General features: G+C 38.3%; 1 protein-coding gene across 12 annotated transcripts in view; it reads left to right on the top strand.

Moving 5' to 3' along the window:
* Positions 1-23,822, top strand: part of Map3k5 (mitogen-activated protein kinase kinase kinase 5) — a 182,124-nt gene that overhangs the window by 101,094 nt on the left and 57,208 nt on the right. For all 12 annotated transcript variants that reach the window (XR_007212119.1, XR_007212120.1, XR_007212121.1 and 9 more), the window contains 4 exons: positions 8,234-8,393; positions 10,896-11,049; positions 15,642-15,749; positions 21,075-21,124. Coding sequence is in view for 9 of the 12 variants with exons in the window: in XM_048354152.1 (XP_048210109.1) it covers positions 8,234-8,393; positions 10,896-11,049; positions 15,642-15,749; positions 21,075-21,124 (472 nt within the window). In the remaining 3 variants the exon portion in view is untranslated. The remainder of the gene's footprint in view (positions 1-8,233; positions 8,394-10,895; positions 11,050-15,641; positions 15,750-21,074; positions 21,125-23,822) is intronic.

Genomic DNA, 23,822 nt, shown 5'->3' with positions numbered 1-23,822 from the left:
CCTTTTCCTGTGTCTCAAGCACACCTGCTCCAGAACAGCAGGGCAGATAGAGGGACAGTCTGCAAAGGCCATCTCTATATTGTACCCATTGATACAACATAGCTCAGTCTTTTTGATCTATTGACATTGTCTCATCTCCTCAACCTACTTTGGAGTGTAAAAAATTTGACCATCTTCATGTCATGCCCTTTGGCCATGGCTGTAGGTTAATACTGTAATCTCCCTGCATCTGCCTTCCAAAGTAGCTAGGATTACATAGGAGCATGCACCACCATGCTAGGTTTTTGCCTGCCTGGCCTCAAAGTAGCTGCTACTACAGGGATGTGTGCCACCATGCCTGGCTACTGATAATGACTATCATCATCACCCCCCTTTGTTTTAAAGATTCTAGATCTTGGGGCTGGGGATATGGCCTAGTGGCAAGAGTGCTTGCCTCGTATACATGAGGCCCTGGGTTCAATTCCCCAGCACCACATATACAGAAAACGGCCAGAAGTGGTGCTGAGGCTCAAGTGGCAGAGTGCTAGCCTTGAGCCAAAAGAAGCCAGGGACAGTGCTCAGGCCCTGAGTCCAAGGCCCAGGACTGGCAAAAAAAAAAAAGATTCTAGATCTTAAGATCCTAGAAAACTGTGATAGTCAAAATTTGTTCTCTTGAGTGTCCCTTTCAGAGAACCTATCTAAGCCTGTCTAAGTGTTACTACAGACACATAATGTTTGGCCTTGCTTTTCAGAAGGTCAAAAACTTGGATCTTAGTGAAGCTATTTATTGAAAAAGAAGTGTTTTACTTAGTATTTTGAACTGGAGAATGTTTTCTTTGACTTTCCCTAAAGAAAACTGAAGCCTGGGCCTCATTGTTGTTGGTGGTTGGTTATTTTGTGTTTTTGAACATTATTTGAGAAGGACTTAGAAGAAATCCATATGTAATATGTTGGGAAACTATGGAGAGTAATTAAAGTCACAGTATAGTATTAACTACTCTAAAACTCTCAGGCCACGTGAATGCTAAGATATAGTGGTAACTATGGATAGACTGCAGTACTCTTGAAGGTAGAAAGCTTGATTTGGAATGACTTTTTTTTGTTGTTGTTGTAGAGCTTGCACTCAGAGCCAGGGCACTGTCCATGAGCTTTTCATTCAAAGCTAGCACTCTATCACTTTGAACCACAGTGCTACTTCCAGTTTTCTGGTGGTTAATTGGAGTTAGAGTCACAGACTTTCCTGCCCAGGATGGCAATGAACTGAGATGCTTAGATCTTAGCCTCCTGAGTAAATAGTATTACAGGCATGAGCCACCAGTGCTCAGCTGTAATAATTTTTCATTTGGTAAACTGAATGAAGAAATTCATTATAACTTGTGCTTTTTAGAAATCATACTACAATGTGTGTCTTTGATTCATTTAAAAACTCTCCAGTAATCATGGTATTGATGTAATAATAATCCTCCTCTGTCATGTTCTAAACATTTTTGTTGCTCTGTTTTTGAACTCTAAGTCTTCAACAAGTCTCACCATAGTTTTACACATGTAGGAAGAAATAATAGTAGTGGTTTGAAAGTGTACTTTTCTAAGTCTCACTTTCTTAGCACTTGAAGGTTTGAAGAAATCTACTATAACCTGGTGAAGTAAATAAACATACTTGAATTTTTCCAAGTAGAACTCATATAACATGTTAGATAAGCATTTATAACATATGAAATTGAATTTAAAAATTTGGGAACTTCACTACATACACAAACTTAAAATATGACTTGATAAGTTTTAACTACTGTAATAATTAAGTTAGTCTTCTAAAACACTGTGTTATCCACACTAAATTGTGTACCCTTTAGGTATGGGAAAAATAGCTCCCTAGTTTAGAACCTGTTCAATCACAAATGATGTTAATCACAATAGGTTGATTTTTTTTTTGTGATACTGAGGATTGAACCTAGGCCCTTATGCTTGCTATGCAAGCACTTCTATACTTGACCCACTCTCCTAGTCCTTTTTATTTACTTATTATTATTATTATTTGATGTGGTCTTATGCTTTTGCCCAGGCTGGTCTTGGACTTCAGTCCTTCTACTTCTGCCTCCCAGAAGCTTGGATTCACTACCATGCCCAGCTAAAGTTAATTTTTATATGGTAAGATAGTATTAAATTGCTTTTCAGGAAATGACAGGTTGGCCAAAGAAACTAATAGGCTAATATAATGGTATTAATAGTTTATACAAAAATAAAACTATGAATAATACATTTGACATAAAGATATACAATTGCACTCATTCTTTAAAAGCAGTAACCAAGTTTTCAATGATTTTATATCTCCTCCAGGTCCCCTTGTTAGCCTCTTAGTTTGAATTGCTAAGTAATTATAATAATTAGACTTTTTTGTTTGCCAGTCCTGGGGCTCGAACTAGGACTTGAGCACAGTCCCTGGCTTCTTTTTGCTCAAGGCTAGCACTCTACCACTTGAGCCACAGCACCACTTCTGGCCTTTTCTGTATATGTGGTGCTAAGGAATCAAACCCAGGGCTTAATGCATGCTAGGCAAGCACTCTACCACTAAGCCACATTCCCAGCCCCTACTTCTTTTTTGGACACAGTGCCTTACTATGAAGCTAGGCTGGTCTGTAACTCATTATGAAGTCATGATGGGCCTATGCCACCATGCCTGGCTAATCAGGCATTTTTAAAAAATGAAATCCTTTCCTTAACTGTTTTTTGAAGTTTTGATTTATTTATGTCAGGTAAACAAAACTAAAATGTCATGAGATGGACAGTAAGCTTGAAGTTTTCTAAACATATTCTCTTCAGTTTAAATCTCTAGTATATAAAAAAAAGTAAACCTATTATTTCCTGTCATGATCTGTTGTCCAAAGGTTCTAACTTCATTTTATGTGGCTGTAACACAATCCCTGAGGAAACACCTCTCTTTAGCTAACCATTTTGGAGACTGGAAGTCCAAGAGCTGGGAACCTCATGGACTTGGCCCCTGGTGAGGGCCGTGAAGGCCCTCACTCCACAGTCAGTGTCATCCTGAAGGAAGTGCCTGCATGAGGGAGATCACAGGTGGAGCAGAAAGCCAGATAGTGACCCAAGGGTCGGTCTGTGTTTGTTTTAAAAGAAATTCATTCTCAGGGGATCCAAGCAAGATCCCAGGAGAACTATGCGATGTCTTCTGTATAGACCGAGGACAGCATACCCAATGACCTAACATCCTCCCACTGAACTCTACCTCTTAAAGCTTCAACCATTTTCCCAACACCAGTGCACTGGAGGCCAAACTTCTAACTCATGAGCCTATGAGAGATACAGTGAAGCAAATCCAAAACCATTGCAGATTCTTATTGTTAGTTGTGTGTTACTAAATCACTTCGCAGGTCTGTGTTTTACTCTCCCAAGTTGTAAAGACTCATTGATGTTTAGACTTTGTAGTAGTAGGATTTAAAACTCAGAATAACACTTTACATCCCTTTTTTTTTTAGTTTCACAAGTCTTATTAACATTCAGATGTCAGCTAAATAAAAAAGATCTTCTATCTACTGTGGATTCTTTTTTAACTACAGGACATTTTATGAGAGAGTCAAAATTACAGGTTTGGGTCCCCAGTAGCAATAATAATTTAGGGCAAGAACCACGTGTCTGGAATTGATACAAATCGCCACTTGAATCTCATTTTTAGTGGTAATGAGAATTACTGAATGTAAAATTTATATTGCTGAATATAAAAACACATGAGTTTATAATCAAGAAAAATTCAGTACAGTCAGGCACTAGTGGCTAATGTCTATAATCCTAGCTACTTAGGAGACTGAGAACTGGAAGTTCATGTTTCAGTGTCAGCCTGGGAGAAAAGACTGTGAGTTTTTGAAATAACCAGCAAAACACTAGACTGGAGATGTGACTCAAATGATAGTGCACCATCCAAACAAACAAAGCTGAGTTATAGTGAGTCCCTGAGTTTAAATCCTAGCCTTGAAACAAAAATATCAATATAGAACCAAAATTCCTCACCAACCACAGAGAACTTCGTCACATATAGAGATGATTGATTTCTCAGAAAACTAGTGAATTAAGTATATCTCCTGTTTGTTAAGAAGATACTATAATGTATCCATTGATGATGTATAGCTCTTCTATTATGCTGCATATTAAATTCTACATAAAGAATTAATAAAGACAACATTCTTCTAAAGAATTCTGGTTAATAAATAGCCCGCTCATCAAGTGGGCTAAAGACTTAAAAAGAGATTTCTCTAATGAGGAAATGAGAATGGCCAAGAGACCTATGAAAAAGTGCTCTACATCACTGGCCATAAAAGAAATGCAAATCAAAACAACATTAAGATTCCATCTCACCCCAGTAAGAATGTCATATATCAAGAAAACTAACAATAACAATTGTTGGAGGGGATGTGGCCAAAAGGGAACCCTACTTCATTGTTGGTGGGAATGTAATCTGGTTCAGCCACTCTGGCAAGCAGTATGGAGATTCCTCAGAAGGCTAAACATAGAGCTCCCCTATGACCCAGCAGCACCACTTTTGGGTATCTATCCAAAAGACCACAAACAAAATCACACTAAAGCCACCAGCACAACAATGTTCATCGCAGCACAATTTGTCATAGCGAGAATCTGGAACCAACCCAGATGCCCCTCAGTAGACGAATGGATCAGGAAAATGTGGTACATATACACAATGGAATTTTATGCCTCTATCAGAAAGAATGACATTGCCCCATTTGTAAGGAAGTGGAAGGACTTGGAAAAAATTGTACTAAGTGAAGTGAGCTAGACCCAAAGAAACATGGACTCTATGGTCTCCCTTATTGGGAATAATTAGCACAGGTTTAGGCAAGCCACAGCAGAGGATCACAAGAGCCCAATAGCTATACCCTTATGAACATGTAAGATGATGCTAAGTGAAATGAACTCCATGTTATGGAAACGACTGTTATATCACTGTTGTAACTACTTTCAATGTGCTGTGTGTAACTGTATCTATTATTGATGATCTTCTTGTATCCACTTCCTGTGGTTGTACCTACACTATCTCTGTATCTTATCTGAGTATATTGGAAACCGTGTATACTGTATTAGGAAATTGAAAGTATACTGTATAGTATACTATACTAGGAAATTACTAGTACTAGTATACTACTAGTATACTAGTGTACTAGTATAGTATACTGTACTAGGAAATGAAAGGGAATACAAAAATCGAGAGACACAGGGTAAAAAAAGACAAACAAGTACAAAAGCAATACTTGCAAAACTGTTTGGTGTAAATGAACTGAACAATTCATGGGGGGAAGGGAAAGAGGATGGGGGGAGGGGGCAATGAGGGAGGAGGTAACAAACAGTACAAGAAATGTATCCAGTGCCTAACATATGAAACTGTAACCTCTTTGTACATCAGTTTGATAATAAAAATTTAAAAAAATATCTAGCATAAAAAAAGAATTCTGGTTAATAAAATTGAACAAATGATAAATCTGATGTTTCAGTAATACTGTCAGACAGTTGGTGTCACCAGTTAGAGCTAATGCTGTTTAGTGAAAAACTTTTTTAAAAAATTGTAAATCTTACCATACTTATCTCATGTCAAAGCAAACTGGGAGACTTCTCAGTAGTCACAAAGGAACAAAAATATCTATATAATGGAAGGAATTAGACAACAGGGGCCAGACTAACAGTACTATTTCAAGGAATTATGAGTATTATTGGATTACTAGTTTGACAATGTTTTGGGCAACCTTTGTGAAATATTCTCACCAAAAATGTTGAACAAGAATCTTAAGACCTAATATTCACTCAGTGTGAATCAGAAGATGAAAAATAAACAAGCTTTGCAACACCATGAAGTGACATCAAACATTTAAAATATGAATATGAGACAGCACTCCTAGTCTTTTCAAAAGAAATCTGCATCATAGAAACAAAACCATGGGCAGATTAGCTGGACTGAAAGAGATTTAGAGAAGTATAAGCCAAATGCAATGAACTGGCTCATGGTTTGGAAAAAGTATCTCTAAAAGACATTTCAGGAGCAGAGAATTTGAGTTGGGATTTAATAGCAGGGAATATTAGGGCATTGTTTTCATTAGATGTAATATAAATATAAAGGAGATTTTTAAAGGGTTCTTGTAGTATTTAAAAGTGAAATATCCTAGTGTTTATAATTTGATTTAAACTGGTTCAGCAGTCATATTCAGGGAGATGAAGCAAACATAAAATATCAAAAGTTGTTGGAAAGATAGATAGGTAGATAGGTAGACAGACAGAACGGAATGTGAAACCCAGTACCTTGTTCGTTCTAGGCAAGTACTCTATTAGTGAACTGCATGCCCTAGCCCCTTATTGTTGTATGTTTTCTACTTTCATGTGTTTGAAGTTCTTCTTAATGGAGGCTAAAATGAAAGGATTGTGTCACCACCACTTATATCACTACTTCTCTGGACTTGGTTTTCCTCTAATTCATTGTGTTGCATGGGTTCTGAGTCAACACTTCCAATGTGGACAGCACGAGGCATAAAATGATTGTTCAATAAAAGCTCTGTTTTCTACCTCTTTCCATACAAACAACCTTGAATCTAATATCAGCTACAAGGTGATGAGACTATAATAAAAACTAAACTATTGAAAAATCCTTGGTATTTAGAAGTCAACCATTTCTAAGGAGATCAGTGTCATAATTTAAATTGAGCTAATAGACAATATGATCAAAAAATAATGTGATTCTACTTTAAATGACAAGGACAAACCAGTAATTGCTTATAGATTTAGCGAAATTCTTTTATGAAGAGGAGAAATATCAAGCTGGCAAGGACTTGGGGAAAAGGTGTAACTGTACATCAAAATGGAACTTTATAAATTTAGCTGTATGGATCAAGAGTCTTAAAAAATATTGTAGCCCGAAGCTAAGTATAACACTTCTGAGAGTCTGGGAATATGGCCTAGTGGTAGTGTGCTTGCCTCACATACATGAAGCCCTGGGTTTGATTCCTCAGCACCACATATATAGAAAAATCCAGAAGTGGCTCTGTGGCTCAAGTAGTAGAGTGCTAGCCTTGAGCAAAAAGAAGCCAGGGACAGTGCTCAGGCCCTGAGTCCAAGTCCCAGGAATGGCCAAAAAAAAAAAACAAACCCAAACCCAACACTTCTGAAACTATATCCTATGTGAATAATACTAAATACAGACCAGATTTTAATGTACTAAGACCTTAATATATTCTGTGTGTGTGTGTGAGAGAGAGAGAGAGGAGAGAGAGATCCTAAATGTAAGAAAGTAGAGTCATGTTCTTTTTCTTGACTCCATTCTTTTTTGGTAACAACATAAACAATAAAATGTATTGGAAATCTGTGTATGCAGCAGGCTTTAGGATCTTCCAGATGATTCAACTATTGATACAACTGTTCCCTCCTGTTTGGCTTTAAGTAAATTTGCATCCAAGAGCTTAAATAAGGGGATCAGAGTTTGTTCTCCCTACCTTTTCCTCTTCTACTCCTAATTTTTACTACCTTTTAATTTTTTATTTATTTTATTAAGTAGTTTTACAAAGGAGTTTCAATTCTAGAAGTCAAGTACAATGCATCTTGATTAATGTCACTCCTTCCATTTTTCTCCCCCATCTTTCCAGTGTTAACACATTTTTGCTTACTCCTGATAGAATTTCAGCCTACTAAACAAGGAAATTTCCTCCTCAGCTCATACAGGTTATATACCAGTATGTTCAGTATTATCATATGGCCGTGCATAAGAATCCTAGACTGGGGTACATACGTTGATTGTGATCATTACTTGGACTTTTCAAATTAAAGGATAATTTTCTCTTTACTTTTGTCTTCAGTCAGACATAATGTTTTTACACTTACCTTAAACTACTTTAATAATCAGAAACTTTAAAAATATTTTAACCTTAAAGAGGGCTGGAAGCTTAGTTTGGCTTTTGTTGTTGTTGTTATTGGTCCTGAGTACTATCCCTGAGCTTTTGTACTCAAGGATAGCTCTCTAATACTTGAGTCACAACTCCACTTCCAACTTTTTGTGGTTAATGGGAGATAAGAGTCTCATAGACTTTCATGCCCAGGCTGGCTTCAAACCATAATCCTCAGATCTCAGCATCCTGAGTAGCTAGGATTACAGGTGTGAGCCACCAGTACCCAGTTTAATTTGGCTTTTTAATGAAAAATTAGCTGTACCTGTTAGTGGTATGTGCTTGTAACATTCTGCTTCTGCTTCATTTCCTAGGGGTGAAGCTAAGTAGCCTTCTCGGTAAAAAAGGAAACTTGGAAAATCTCCAGAGCTACTGGGAAGTTGGATTTTTTCTGGGAGCCAGTGTCCTAGCCAATGACCACCTAAGAGTCATTCAAGCATCAGAAAAGCTTTTCAAACTGAAGACACCAGCATGGTGATAATAAACTCTTATGTGTTTATACGGTTCTTCTAAAGAAATAGTTTCATAATGTTCCCATATTTTCTTTATTGAACTACAATTAGACTCTTATTTTTTAGATTAAAATCCATAATGTTCCCATATTTTCTTTATTGAACTACAATTAGACTCTTATTTTTTAGATTAAAATCCAGATTCTTAAAAAAAGTCATGTTCATAAAGAAAATGTGTAGAATATAGATTCTGATGATTTTAGGAGCTGATCAACTGTTCACTTATGTGGCCTTTCCTCCACATTGCCCAATGTACAGGGCCAGCTAGGCCAATGTCACCCGTGTAAAGCAGGCCAAGACCACACATTCTGTACCTCCAAGTCTCATCTAAGACCTGACATGATCAGACTTGCTGAGTTGTGTTCCAAATACATGCCCATTATTTCTTCAGGAAATCCATGTTAGTTTTAAAAATCCTCATTCTTGGTTTTCATTTCCTTTTACTTGGAGTATGCCAGAGACATATAAATGTTTCCTATATATGTGTTATTTCTTTATGATTTCACATTGTTCTTGGATTGAGCCCAGCTCTCAGTATCTGTGTGGTAGATATCTGTGTGCTTTTAAAGCCATTGGGAAAAATAACACTAACACTTTTGTGTATCTTGTGTCATGACTGAACATCACCATGAACGCTCAAAAAGATGAACAGAGACGCAGACAAGGGATCTTTCCAGAGCAGCTCCACACCAGGCTCTGACTGGCCATATGTTGGGAGCCCTTGAGGAGATGCCTCCTCAGGATGGCCCTCACGGCTTCCTGCAGGACTTCCTCATATTCAGGCCTCCTTTAGTCTTTCCCTGACACTGGGAATGCAAGTCTGACCTTTCCCTTCCACTGAAATCCTTCAATCAATACAGTTTAGTGGTTCCTCACAGCATGAGGGCTTAAAGTCCATCCTCTTGACTCAGCAAACAAGATTTTTCATGCTCAGGGAACACAGTGTTCCCTCTTCATGGTCCACATGGCCACCTGCAGTGTCTCAGTACCTGCTTAGGGTACCTCTCCAGCCCTTTCATCCAATTGGGAAGCATTCATAGAGAAACCACATCTGCAAACAAAGCAGACCCTGACTTAAAAACTACCTCACATCTAAGTCCCTTCTTTCTTATTTCTGATGTCCTTTAATTTTTTTCAGATTTTTTTTTTTTTTTTTTTTTTTTTTTTGCCAGTCCTGGGCCTTGGACTCAGGGCCTGAGCACTGTCCCTGGCTTCTTCCCGCTCAAGGCTAGCAATCCGCCACTTGAGCCACAGCGCCGCTTCTGGCCGTTTTTCTGTATATGTGGTGCTGGGGAATCGAACCTAGGGCCTCGTGTATCCGAGGCAGGCACTCTTGCCACTAGGCTATCTCCCCAGCCCCAGATATTTTATTATTATCTTTAAGTAGTTGTGCAAATGAGTTGACATTTAACAAAGCAATTTATGAATACAATATCTTGATCAGTGTCATTGCTATAAAAAATTAATTAGGCCTTTTGATGTTGACTGTTTGACTTGTTTAGTGGTGTCTATTTAGTCATATTGACACTGATGTTTATTTACACTTATATGCATTTGTCTCCATAGCATTGTGTACAATTTGAGAACAAGGGCTGTACTAACAGTATGATGTCAGAAAATGATGCAGAGTAGATGACTCAATAAATACATTGCCTACCAGTATAGCCAATTGAAAAGAGTTGGCAGAATACATTCACCAAATGCACTACTCTTTTCCATGAGTGTTCAGATAACAGAGAAGGAAGCTGAAGCATAGCAGAAAACTTTGGCCTTAAATATTTTGGCTTCTGTTAGCAAGAAAACACATACCATCTTATGAAATAGTAAAAACTGCCAGGAGTCAATGCCTTTGTTCTATTAAGAATATTTGTGGCCAGTTAACTTACATGTTTATGGTCTACAAAGTACATACTTAACCATTACCTTCTGTCATTATCTTGCTCTTCATATTCCCTAAGCTTTTCCTTTAAGGTCTTTTTAGACTTGAGAATATTTGTATACTATAGAAGGCCTGTTGTTTCAGAGGAAACCAGTCTCTTAGATAGGGTATATTTGGGAAAGCTTCCTCAAAGAAGCATATTTTAAAGCAAATGCATCCCCCTCATTCATTCTGTCCTTGATAGACTGTAGACACGTAATAGTCATGTCTTAAGAAGTCTTAATAGACTGTAGACATATAATAATCATGTCTTAAGATATTTGTCCCAATCTAGTTGACTTAAACCCTACAAATCTCAGACTCTTCATTACTGAAATGAGAATAAAGCCTATTAAATTTTATTAAATTCTGTGAGCTCTAAATGGTATAATATATAAAGATACATGATACAACAAATAATAATGTTTGATCAATGTGTAATTATTGATGTCATATATAAATTATAATTGAAGAGTTAAAACTTGGATACGTGGAGACAGGTGGTCCCAATTCACTGTTATATGTTGTGATTGTTTTAATTATCAGGTACCTCAAGTCTATTGTGGAGACAATTTTGATATATAAGCATTTTGTGAAACTGACTACAGAACAGCCCATGGCCAAACAGGAACTCGTGGATTTCTGGATGGATTTCCTGGTTGAGGCCACAAAAACAGATGTGACTGTAGTTAGATTTCCAGTGAGTACCTTCTATTGGAATCTAGTTCTTTTCTGTGTCATTTCTTGTCTCTAAACAACATCTTGTGAAGCCAAGTTCTCGCGTCTCACACCTGTAATCCTAGCTACTCAGGAGGCTGAGATTAAGGATTCTGGTTCAAAACCATCCTGGACAGATAAATCTGAGAGATTCTTATCGCCAATTAACCAGCAAGATCTAGAAATGGAGGTATGACTCAAGTGGTAGAGCACTAGCCTTGAGCACAAGAGCTCAAAACTGTGACTTCAAGTCCCGGTATTGGCACACACACACACACACACACACACACACACACACACACACACACCCCGATGGATGGATACTCTTAAATTCTGCAGTTTTGTTCACACTGTCTCTGATGATTGTCATAATTGTGGTGAAAATTATCAGACTTAATGTTGTTATTTCATCTCTAATCCTCATTCTTCAGGAGTCCAAATTACTCAGGTAGATAAGAAATGCCTAAATAAGGGCTGGGAATATGGCCTAGTGGCAAGAGCGCTTGCCTCATACACATGAAGCCCTGGGTTTGTTTTCCCAGCACCACATATATAGAAAAGGCCAGAAGAGGTGCTATGGCTCAAGTGGCAGAGTGCTAGCCTTGAGCAAAAAGAAGCCAGAGACAGTGCTCAGGCCCTGAGTCAAAGGCCCAGGACTGGCCAAAAAAGAAAAAAAAAAGAAACAAAAGAAAGAAATGCCTAATAATATTTCCAGTCTGTGTTTGCAATGCTTTGACCATTGTTTGAGGTCTGCAATTCATTTTGGCTAGTCTCTAGCAGAATCTCTGTGTGTATACGTGTGTGTATACCCAAACATACACACATACACACTTTAAATCTGTTGTTCCTCTTCTCAGCGGGTACCATCCCCATCCTGATTACACCCAGAAGATCATAGTGAGGATATGGAGTTGGCATCCAACTGAGGAATTACTGGCACCTCAGTATGAGCACAACTCTCTCCCCAGGTCCAAGTGATGCCATGATGCCATCAAATTCACTATGAGCTCTAAAATCTAAGTCCTCTGTACTCAGAAGTGGTGACAATTCTCAGTTCTTTTTGTAAAACTTTGATTTCTAGCTGTTGTGGACAAGATCATTTTCTCCATTTAATTAAATCTCACTGGCATTCACATGCATTACTCTGGCTTCCAGATAAAGCCTTGAGCTCAGCAGGATCCATAATTGAAAAGCCTTTTAAACTAAAACACTTCACTTTATTTTCTAGCCTAGATAATGTGTAGCCTAGGAAAATCCTTATCTTCGAGTGAGCTGGCAGCTTGCCTTCAGTTTGTGCTCTGAGTAGTGCTAAATTCTGTGGTGAATGAAGAGAGCACACAGCAGGAGGATTTCACTCACTGTTGACTTGATGACTAGAAAATGACCGTGAAAGGAAAGGTACCCATTAGCCACTTGGAACTAATTTAAATTCATTCAATATGAATTAGTGTGTGATAATGTAAATAATGATGTCAATAAACCCCAGAAAATATTAAGTGAGAAGTTTTGAAGTCAAGTTTAAACTCCAGTTTAGACAGGCTTTCTTAAGCAAGAAAGGACTCATAAGTTCGGAAAGTATTACCAGTTGACTTCATTAAAAAAATGAAGGATCTAGGGGAGGTAGCTCAGTGCCATTGTGCTTACCTATCACACATAGGTTCTGACTTCAATTCCAAGCACTCTTCCTCCCCAAAAAGGAAAGAAAATTTTGTTCAGTAAAACACCCTAAGTATGTGAAGAAAACATTCATGGAGTTAATTGCAAAGCAGTTTGTATTGAATTTGGAGCATTTAAATCAAAAGTTGTAAAGCCATTAGTTTGCCTTAGATGCAAAAAAAAAAATCCTTCTACAAGTTGATAAACAAAAAAAATCATATAAAGAAAATCATTAAAAAAAATTAACTGTGGGGGGAAGGAAGGTGAGAGAAAAATAAGGAAGGGGGTAAAAAGTTTGACAAGAACTGTACTCACTTCTTATGTATGTAATTAGCCTCTCTGTATATCACCTTGACAATAAAATTAAGTTAAAGAAAATAACTAACTTTACCATGTAGTCAAGAAAATATAAAGTAAAATGTAACACCATTTTTTTGCCTGCTGCAAGTCCCCTCACATTTTGCCATTTCAGGGACAGACCAATGGGCACAAGAAATGTTAGGCACCAGTAACTGCCCTTTTTAAAATTCCCTATCTCAAGTTAGGAACACAGAGTTCAGAGTTTATTAAAAGCATTAGGGCCAACAATAAAGACATAATTTAACAAGAAAGGATTTCACCTAGGGCTGCGTCCCTTCAGTAGCATAATGAACCCACAGAATTAGGGAACAAAGTATAATAATCTCAATTTGTCATGGAAGACGTATGGGTAATTTTATGTTTTGGAAAAGGCACCTTTTCCCCTTATTATTATTGCTATCATCATCATCATCATTTTGTCAGTCTTGGGCTTCAAGGCTAGCACTCTACCACTTTCAGCCATGACACCACTTCCAGTTTTTTTGGTGGTTAATTGGAGATAAAAGTCTCATAGACTTTCGAAGCCAGCTGGGCTGGCTTCGAACTGTGATCCTTAGATCTTAGCCTCCTGAATAGCTAGGATTATACACATGAACCTCCAGCACCCAGCTCCTGTTACTCTTTTTTAAGTTTCTTCAACACTGGGTTACTCAGATACAAGAGCACCATTTCTGTTTACAATGTTGAGATTGAAAATCAATTTTCAGTGTGAATCAATACCACTTAATTCTGTTGGGTAGTATCTGGGCCTTAATTTACCTAGTAAGTAAATATGTTACTGAGTTTGAATATGTCCCTTAGGGGCTCTTGCCACGCATTTATTTGTGGGATGGCATATCTTATTTTTCTAGAGAGAGAGAGAGATGTTGGCGAAAATTTCTTTGAGTTCTTAAAGGTTTTTATATTCAAAGAGGAAAGAAAAACTTTTTCTAGCAGCCCTTTTCTACTTCTCTGTATAATAACTTACATAAAAGTACTGTTGTGATAAATTTAAAGTAAAAGGAATGTGTTGGGTTCACAGTATGTGGCCAGGAACCAGTTTTCTGACCCAGATTCTTGTGCCTTCTTGCTCAGGCTGCCTTGTATATTTTAATGTATTGTGATTTCTTATTGACAGAGTCCTAGGAGGTTCTTTTCACACACACACACACACACACACACACACACACACACACACACGCCAACCATCTTTTCCTTGCTTGAGTCAAAATTGGTACTAAAAGTAAGCAGTGGAGTTCAAAAAATGATTCTCCTTTCTCTAGTGGCTTTTCTTTTTCTTAAAAAAAAATCATTCTTACTGAAGTCTGCATTACAAAAAAAATGAGTCCTTAAGCATCTGTACAAAAAAAGTAATAATTATAGCAACTTTGAAATCAGGACATGTCTGGTGTTTTAATGTTATTCATGCCTGATGTGAGTTATTAGTAATATAAATTTTTATGCAACTCTTCAATGCAAACTCTCAACTCCCATATATCATACATCCTGCATATCGCTCAAATATAGGAGTAAAATTTAAATCTCTGTTCTTGAACAAGGCTAAATATACCTTTTTCCCCCAGTAGTACTGGGGCTTGAACTCAGGGCCTGGGCAATGTTCATGAGCTTCTTTTGCTCAAAGGTAGCATCTACCACACCATTTCCAGCTTTTCCTGTTTAGGTGGCATGAGGAATCGAACCCAGGGTTTCATGCATGCTAGGAAAGCCCTCTACCACTAAGCCACTTTCCTAGCCCTAAATATGTCATTATTATAAATAATTATTATCTTGAGAATATGGAAATATTATTTCTAGAGCTAACTCTTTCATTGATGATCACAATCATTCCTAATCTGTTTTCATAGATGTGAAAACTGTACCAGTATATCTTTATGATAAAGTATGCCAGCAGAAAGCCTGAAGTAAGGATGTTACATTCTGTATGTGGAATCTTTCCAATTTCGTGCACGGAATTGTTTTAAGATATTTCTGCCTCTCTTTAACACTGCTTTTTTGAATAGAAAAAGATTATGCATTTATAATATAAGCTTTAAAAAATGTATCTACTAGCTGGGTGCTGGTGGCTCATGCCTTTATTCTTAGCTACAGAGGGGTAAACCCTCAAAAAACCTGGAGGATCTTTGTTTGAAGCTAGCCTGGGCAGAAAACGCCATAAGACTCCATCTCCAATTAACTATCAAAATAATGGGCTGGAGATGGGGCTCAAGTGGAAGAACACCTCAAACTGGAAAGCTGATCAAGCACATGAGACTCTTGACTTCAAGCTTTAGTATACACACACACACACACACACACACACACACACACACACAAAGTCACATTTTTAAAGTCTCTTGAAATCATGGAACTAATATATAGGCCTAAGGAATTAACTTCCAAGTCATTTTTGACACTTGTATAATATACAACGATCTTGGGTCTCATCCTCCGCTAAATGAGTTCCTCCAGAAACGGGTCCACAGCCTCATCTGACAATCTTCCTCTTTAGTACTTGGCTGTTGTAGCAGCTGTAAGCGATTTAAATCACTAACATGAGTTTCTTTGACTTATCTTTTTAAGGTATTAATATTAGAACCAACCAAAATTTATCAGCCTTCTTACTTGTCTATCAACAATGAAGTGGAGGAAAAGACAATATCCATTTGGCATGTGCTTCCAGATGACAAGGTAAATTGTGCCATTAAAATATGAGCATTCGTAATGACTTTATGCCCTTTCCAGTATTCACCTATGCTACTCAATGTCTGTGTTAGTGAAGAACTTGACTGTATTTATCTTAGAATAAATACATTCCTTAATGTCAAATTTACTAAATTTGGGTTGTGAGCATCACTGAATGAAACAAATTGAACTCTTTGGGTGTTTCTTATAGATTGCATAACCATTCTCAAGACTGGGGTATTTCTGTTTTATAAATTCATGCTGTAAGTTAAATTTTGTATCAATGAACTGACACTTAAAATACATGTTGTAATATATGCATATCTTAATGTTCAGATGAATGTCAGAGTAATGCCACTTGTAGTCTTCACTTGATGCCATCATAGATACTGTTATATTTAGCAATTCAGCTAAAAAGTTGCTCGATCTTACATTAGCCATCACCCAGTGTGCCATGCATAAGATGAGCTGAGCTGTGCCATCCCAGCTTTCGGAAGGATTTTAAGCACTCTTGTTTCCATTCACAGCAGACTTGTGCCAGAAATGGGATCAGAAAAGACCTAAGCCCTTCTGCTTCTATATTTCATCAGTGGTTTTGTTGGGTTTTTTTGTTTGTTTTTCACTACTGGTGTTTGGATTCAGAACCTCAACCTTACCAGGCAGGTTCTCTACTGCTGTGCCCTGCCTCCAGTCATTTTCTGCCTTGTTCCTTTCGAAATGCGGTCCTGCCTCCTGCCTAGTCACGTGACCAAACTGTACTCTACCATTTTTAGGCTTCCTAGCATAACTGGGATGATAGGGCTGGGATGACAGGTGTACACTTCCATGCTCCTCCTCCTCCTCCTCCTCCCCCTCCTCCCCCCTCCCCCTCCTCCTCCCTGGTCCGGGTGCTTGAACTCAAAGTCTGGGCACTGTCTTTGAGATTCTTTTTCTCAAGGTTAGCACTCCACCGCTTGAGCCACGATGCCACTTCCAGATTTTTCTGAGTAGTTTATTGGAGATGAGTGTCTCACAGACTTTCTTACCTAAGCTGGCTTCAAACTGCCATCCTCAGACCTCCTCCCCCTGAGTAGCTAGAATTACATTTATGACTACCAGTTTGCCCAGCTTCTTTTACTAAGGGGCTTGACTCCACATAGAATCATGCACAGACAAAATTGAGAATCATCAATGTAACTAGATAAGTCATTAATAGTGTTTTAATATGTCATGCTACATGTACATTACTTTAAAAGCATATGCAGACCTGTTCTCACAACTTCAAGTTTAGTAATCATCCAACTGAAGTTACAGAATCGAAGATGAATTAGGCAATGGGGTATTAAGAAGCTAGAGCAGTACTGGGAGTGATTTTCAAAGGCTTGATTGGAAAGAGCAAGGTTATCCCAGGACACTTGGAAATACAAGGGGCTAAGGCATTAGTGATTAGCAAGGCCCAGAGGATGAGTGCAGAGCCAGAAGAATTTGGAAGACATAAAAAGAGCAGAGAGTAAGCCAGAGAATTCTGGAAAATGAGTACTATTTCCACTGAGCTGTTACTGTCTGTCATAACTGGAAGTTCTCCATGGGTGAAGTAGGCCCTATATTCATTTCTTTGTGCTTTGTGACAATTTAGAGGTAATTTTTATGCTAAGGAATAAATATGTCAGGGTGCAAGCCAGTACATTAAGAAAAGCTATAGATTTAAACTCTGAGTTATCCAGCTCCCATTTTCACCATCTTTGATCAAGAAGAAATACATTTGATTTCTTTCCATTGGCAGTAATTTTCAAGACTAAAACTAATTCTCCTTCTTTGAAAAGTAAGGTTTTCAGTTTGATTATTTTGTTGATTTACTTGTAAACTCTCAAATTTATCCATAGTGAATTTATTCTGTTACTTTCTCTATTTTTTTAAAAAATTGAGGTAAAATTGGAAGGAAGAGTAGCAAAAAAAGCAAGAGTTTTATTAGCACCATGTTAGTTTAAGATGACTGTATTAAGTAAGATAAGTGACCAGGTTAACAAGTCTTGTGTTAAACAGGAAATGGATTGCTTTTGACATAAAATGTCATATGTTTTTCTAAAACTAGCACATAGCATGTTGCCTTTCATTTTTTATATGGATCTCTTTTACCTTTTTTTTCAGCATTTTTGTACCCTAAAATGCAGAATTAACAGTTCTGTGAGTGAGCATATACTTTATATTTCAAGTTTTCACAACTTTAAGCACATTATATACCAATACCCCAAGGACTCTTAGAATCCAAAACTGCTTCATATTCAGGATAAAATTAATTGAATCCCAGACTCATATACAATCTTCTGCTCAAAATCAGTTAATGCTTAAGAAAGTTTCAAGAGTGCAATGAAAGCAAAACTCGATTGAGAGAGAGAAAAGTTACAGAGCATTTTAAATGGTCATGATTTAGAATTCTCTCCTTTTAGGGTTAAAGTTTAAGCACCTTGGTCTATCTAGTGGCTCCACTAGCAAGCAGGTGGCATGGGCCCAGAGGAGTACAAAGGCCGCCCCTCCTCCCTCACCCTAGCTCCAGCCTCTGGTCACCCAGAGAACACCCAGGGAAAGTGTGAAAGCAGAGAGTTTATTGTCATCAATGCTCTCCTCCCTTCAGCTACAAAACTCCCAACTGAAACAGCTCAAATAACAGGAAATGGTATTTCATGTCACAAGAAACAACAAAATGAAGCTATTCTCAAGGAGATTTCAGCATCAGCATTCAGAGCTGGTGTGTCTGCATAGTCTTGGTTGTTTTCTCCTGGTCTTACATAGCTGCTTTAAGCATTGCCTCATAGGGATCGCTTCCCTCCCTCCTACAAAAATGCTGTATCAGGCGGCCATGCTTGAATCAGTCAGCAGTGAGGTCAATGGACTTCATGTGGCCCATTTAAACTAAGCCCATTTCACTGTCCCATCTGAACCTAAACAAAATAGACTTTTTGATAGTTAGCAAAGGCAGTGGAGGGCATGATTGTTGCCCAGGGAACTCAGCACACTTGCCACAATGGAATTTCTGCAACACAAACATCAATATCAACTCTCAGGGCTTCGTGGCCATTGAGTCCAAGGTGCACACGCTGACTCATGCAGTTTGGTTGAGCCTTGGTTTGGGAATTGCTGAGTCTTGGCCTCTGGCCCTGCCTTTTAACATCCTGATTCCCAGCTAGGGTTCCTGCTACCTGGAAACTCACCAGGTGGCTGTGTAGCTCACCAGCGCCTCTGTGTGGTGAGTGACATGAACAGGGTAAATGGGGATTAAGGTCTTAGGTGAAAAATCATTTATGTCCTTCAGACAGCATTCAACTGGAAAGTTCTCTGGCCTTGGCAGTCATGCCTTAGAATTCTGGACATGCCCTAACCCTTTCCTACAGAACCAACCCAATCAATCTGGGAAACCTCTCCATGGCTTCTTCCCAGCACGGGGCTAGGGAAAATTGCTTTACCAGTGCTATCTTGGTGCTGGCTGATTGTGGTGTCCTGTGGCTACTTTGCACCATCCTCCAGCTCTACCCTCACCCCCCACCCCCACCTCTTGATCGGGGACCTGGTGTCAGGAAGCAGGTCAGCAGCAGACTCTGGGGATGGTCCTGCTTTTCGCCTGGATTGCACGGATATTTTGAAATTTCTCAGAGGCCAACAGGAAGTTGTTGGTAATAAGTTATTTGCAAACAACTTTTTTAAATGCCTATCAAAGCTACAGGATGCTATTTCAATTCACCTTCCTCTATACGTTCTTAAGAGAGCGGAATTCTGCCTTCATCCTAGCTACTCAGGAGGCCAAGATCTGATGATGGAGGATTGATGCTAACATGGGCAGGATCGTCTTGAAGACTCTTTATCTCCAATGAACCATCAAAAAGAAAAAAATCTGGAAATGGAGCTGTGGCTCAGGTTTAGAGCACCATCCTTGATTAAAAAAGCTGAGGGATAGTGCCCAGGCTCTGAGTTCAAGCCCCAGTACTGGAACTCGTGTGTGCACACACACGCGCGCGTACACACACACACACACACACACACACACACACACCAGAACCAAATTCCAGGAGCACCTTTTAATGGTGTCTTCTTTGCTCCCTGAACTTCATGCCCAGCAAAATTTGCTCCATGTTCCTTCAGTTTGATCCCTGGCACCTGATTGGTATGCATAGAAACCAGGTTTTTAGTCATCTGCATTAAGCTCATTAAGCTCTGTTTGTATTTTCATGCATGATCCTAGCTAAGACCTCTGGGCTGGGGGTATAAATTGTGGCTTTGGCCAAAAGGAGGGTTCTGGACCACCTCGGAACATCTCTATTTATTTTGGCGAGGCCCAACAGGACCTCAGCCTCCTATCAGTGAAAGGAGAAGAGCGCTGGCTTTACACTTACAGAGTTGAACTTCATTATAAACTTATTACTGCATAGTATCTGCTAGGTTTAAGCATAGGTGTCAGCTACTTTGTTTCTATCAAAATATTTATGCTATTTGATCTTACATTATTACCAGGCATTTTAGCAGCATGTATAATCCCTCCTGTAGTTTATTTAATTTAGAGATATAAACATTTGATAATAACTGTAACTTAGCCTTAGTAATAAACTCAAGAAATAAATTCCTTTTTTTATTTGAGTCCTATGGATAATCCATGTGTATCATATAATTATCCTTTTTATATTCAAACTTTATTAGCGTATTGGACTTGCATAAATTAAGTAATAATACTTTGTAACTATGATGGACACTCCATGTAGGTACACAGAGAAAAAACATTTGCTCTATTAATTTCTGAAGAGATAGAAGTTTTACTCAGAGAGAAATTAGAAACTTTATCTAAGCTGGGTGGAGTGTTGTAAGCTCTTTAGCTCAGCACTAAAGAGGCTAAGACAGGAAGATCCCGAATTTGAGACCAATCTGGTTCACATGGTGCTACCCTGTCTTGCAAACAAGAAAAAAAAAAGAGTTAATTTAGAAATCATCTTCAAAACCTTGCAGAGACCTTATTTTAATCAATGTACTTCTTTCTCAGAAAAGTTTAATATACTAATTAAATTTCTTTGCTTACTGTTTTTTAAGTAAAATAATGCACAGTAGCTATTACTAAAAAATGAAACATTAGAATTTAATGACACTGATTCTCCTAGGCTCTTTTGGAAGCTGTTTCATCAGAGTACAGAAATTATTAGGTACTTCAGAATAAATTGTAACTACTGTCAGAATTTGCTCATGAAGGTTATGCACTAGGAAAAATGATTTTGTATTATTAAAAAGATAATTAAAACAACAACAAAAATCAAACAAAATGATGTTATTTTCCATTTGGATGACTGTGGTTTTTGTTGTTTTTCTGTGTTCTAGAAAGGTATACATGAGTGGGATTTTAATGCTTCCTCTGTGAGAGGAGTGAGGTAAGTGACTTTCCTGTATTTTGTTTACTTGGAAAACCTTTCTCAAAAATCTTTAGAACGTGGCTAGGGCTTTCAATCATGATGTAATAATACAAATCATTTCAAAACTCCTTCTGCTGAAGGAAAATGCCCAACCTTTTTTAGTCTCACTCCGCCCATGTGATCAGCTACACTATAATGGGCACTGTTAGTTGAACTGACTGTGCCTGTCACCTGCTTCTAACATGGTGACTATGGGGGCAATGTGAAGTGTGGAGCAGAATCAAGATGCAGATGAAAGGAGCACTGGGAGCTCCTCTCTAGCTCGCCTCCCTTGTGGTTTATGTTGTAGGATGGTTTACTATCCTTCTGTGACCAGGAGCTGAATTCTCCTGAGTAGATCCGGAGCACACATGCCATGCGCCTGGCTGAGTCCATTCTTTTCTTAATTCTCTTAAGGTTAATGTAACATTCTTGAGATCACAGCCACAAACTTCAATTCACTTCTAACATTGCAGTTCACTCTTTGTTTTAGTTATATTTTTGTTTATCTCTAGTTCTACAAAGGGCTAACAATTCAACAGGTCACTTTTATTTTTAATGTGCCAGACCTGGGGATTGAATTTGGGGCCTTCTGTTCTAGCTTGTCTTTTTGACTCAAGGCTACTAGTGCTTCACCACGGGAACCAGACTTCCATTTCTCAACATTGCTATTATGAGGCCGGCAGTTCAGAAAATGCTATTTGGGGGGCACTAAAAGTAAGATTTATTTTTAATCAACTGTCACTGGTGAAGTGTTTAAATATTTGTTCTATAGGAACTCATGCTAAGCCAATTCTTGGAAATTTCAAACCAAATTAGTTGTGTTTACTAATAGCCTCACATTATAGAAATAAGGTACAACAGACTTCTGCAAACCAGTTACACAATATCCTGTTGCTTTTGTAATAATAGGATTTAGTTTGGCTAGAGCATGAATTGCTAGAGCAATCTGAGTCATCAATTGTTTTAATCTGGCAGCTAGAACTTCCTGTAACCTCATGGGTGATCTGAACAAGCAAGATTATGGACTGAATCATTATATGCCTTCTAATTGATACCTTCTCAAATAAAGCTTTATTCTCTTAATGCTTAATTTTTAGAAGCACTCATTAGCAAGGCAGTTATTTTTTATGACTGCATTTTCCAACAATCCATTTAGTATAATAAATATAAATTTCACTTAATCAGATTTGTTTTCTAATGGATTCATTTTCTTTAATTAACTATGGCAGCTCTACAAACAGTTGTTATAATTTATGGCATATACATAGGATGCCTCTGTCTGATTCTTGCTGGTTTATATGTTGGGGAAATTCAGGTTCTAGTCTATGACTTCAAAGTGAGTGAACTTTTCCTGGCTTCCTCCTCTATAATGAAAAAATGACAAACCATGGAACAAAATCCAACTAGGTCAGCAGTTGATCTTGCATCACTCAGATCAACACAGTGGCATTTGTGCTGAGCACTAGCTGTGTGCCAAATGTTGAGTCCTAGTCTGCTAAAGATATAAATATAACTAAAACACAAACTCCTCTTGAGGAGCTCATGGTTGAAGAGAGTATACATTTACCAACTAATGACAATACAGTGCGAGATGAGCAATGGTAGAAGCATATTCAGACAACAGAAGCGTAAGAGGGAGACCTTCTGTTTAGGGTACATGTAGGGCAGGGAGAGAGGTAAGGTCTTAGATGAGCCATAAATGATTTCTAGAATTTCTTCTTCTTTCTTCCTCTTCCTCCTCCTCCTTCTTCTTTTTCTTCTTTTGTCCACTGAACTCAGGGCTTGGGTGCTGTCCCCAAGCTCTTTTTTCAAGGCTAGTACTCTACCATTTTGAACCACAGCTCCACTTCTGCTTTTTGAAGATTAGAGTCGCCCAGGGGCTTTTCTGCCCAGGCTGGCTTCAAACCACAATCATCAGATCTAAGCCTCCTGAGTAGCTACGATTATAGGTATAAGGCATCAGTGCCTAGCTTAGAATTTCTTCTTTATTAAATTTATTTATTTATTGCCAAAGTGATGTACAGAGGGGTTACAGTTTCATTTTAAGGCAGTGAGTACATTTCTTATCAAACTTGTTACCTCCTCCATTTTTCTCCCACCTTCCCCCCCCTCCCCAGTCCCCTCTCCAAACCCCGTCCCCTCCCCTCCCCCCAGAGTTGTACAGTTGATTTACAGCATATTGTCTTCTAAGTATTGCTATTGCATCGGTTCGCCTTTTACCTTTTGTTTCTCTATTTTGATGTTCCCTTTCCCTTCCCTAGTTCCAATAAATGTATATACAATACCCAGGGTACCAAAATCTTAGAATTTCTTCTTAAAGTTAAAAAGAAGCTTTGCATTGTGCAAAGGCATAAAATACAGTCCATGGACTGAGTGTTGGTGGCTCATGCCTATAATTCTAGCTATTCAGGAGGCTGATATCTGAGAATCCTGATTCAAGGCCAGCCCAGGCAGGAAAGTCCCTGAGACTTTATCTCTAAGTACTAAGAAGCCAGAAATGTAGCTGTAGCCCAAAGTGATAGAGCACTAGCCTTGAACATAAAGCTCAGGGACAGTGTCCAGGCTGTTGAGTTCAAGCCCTAGGACTGGCACACAAAAAAAAAAATGTTGCCTGCTTCCTGTTTTTATAAATAAAGTTTTTTTGGAACACAGCCACATGTACTCATTTGTTGTC

This window comes from Perognathus longimembris, chromosome 9, assembly GCF_023159225.1.
Source record: "Perognathus longimembris pacificus isolate PPM17 chromosome 9, ASM2315922v1, whole genome shotgun sequence".
NCBI lineage: Eukaryota > Metazoa > Chordata > Mammalia > Rodentia > Heteromyidae > Perognathus > Perognathus longimembris.
Note: the sequence above shows the minus strand (reverse complement) of the source record. Positions and strands in the feature narration are given on the sequence as shown.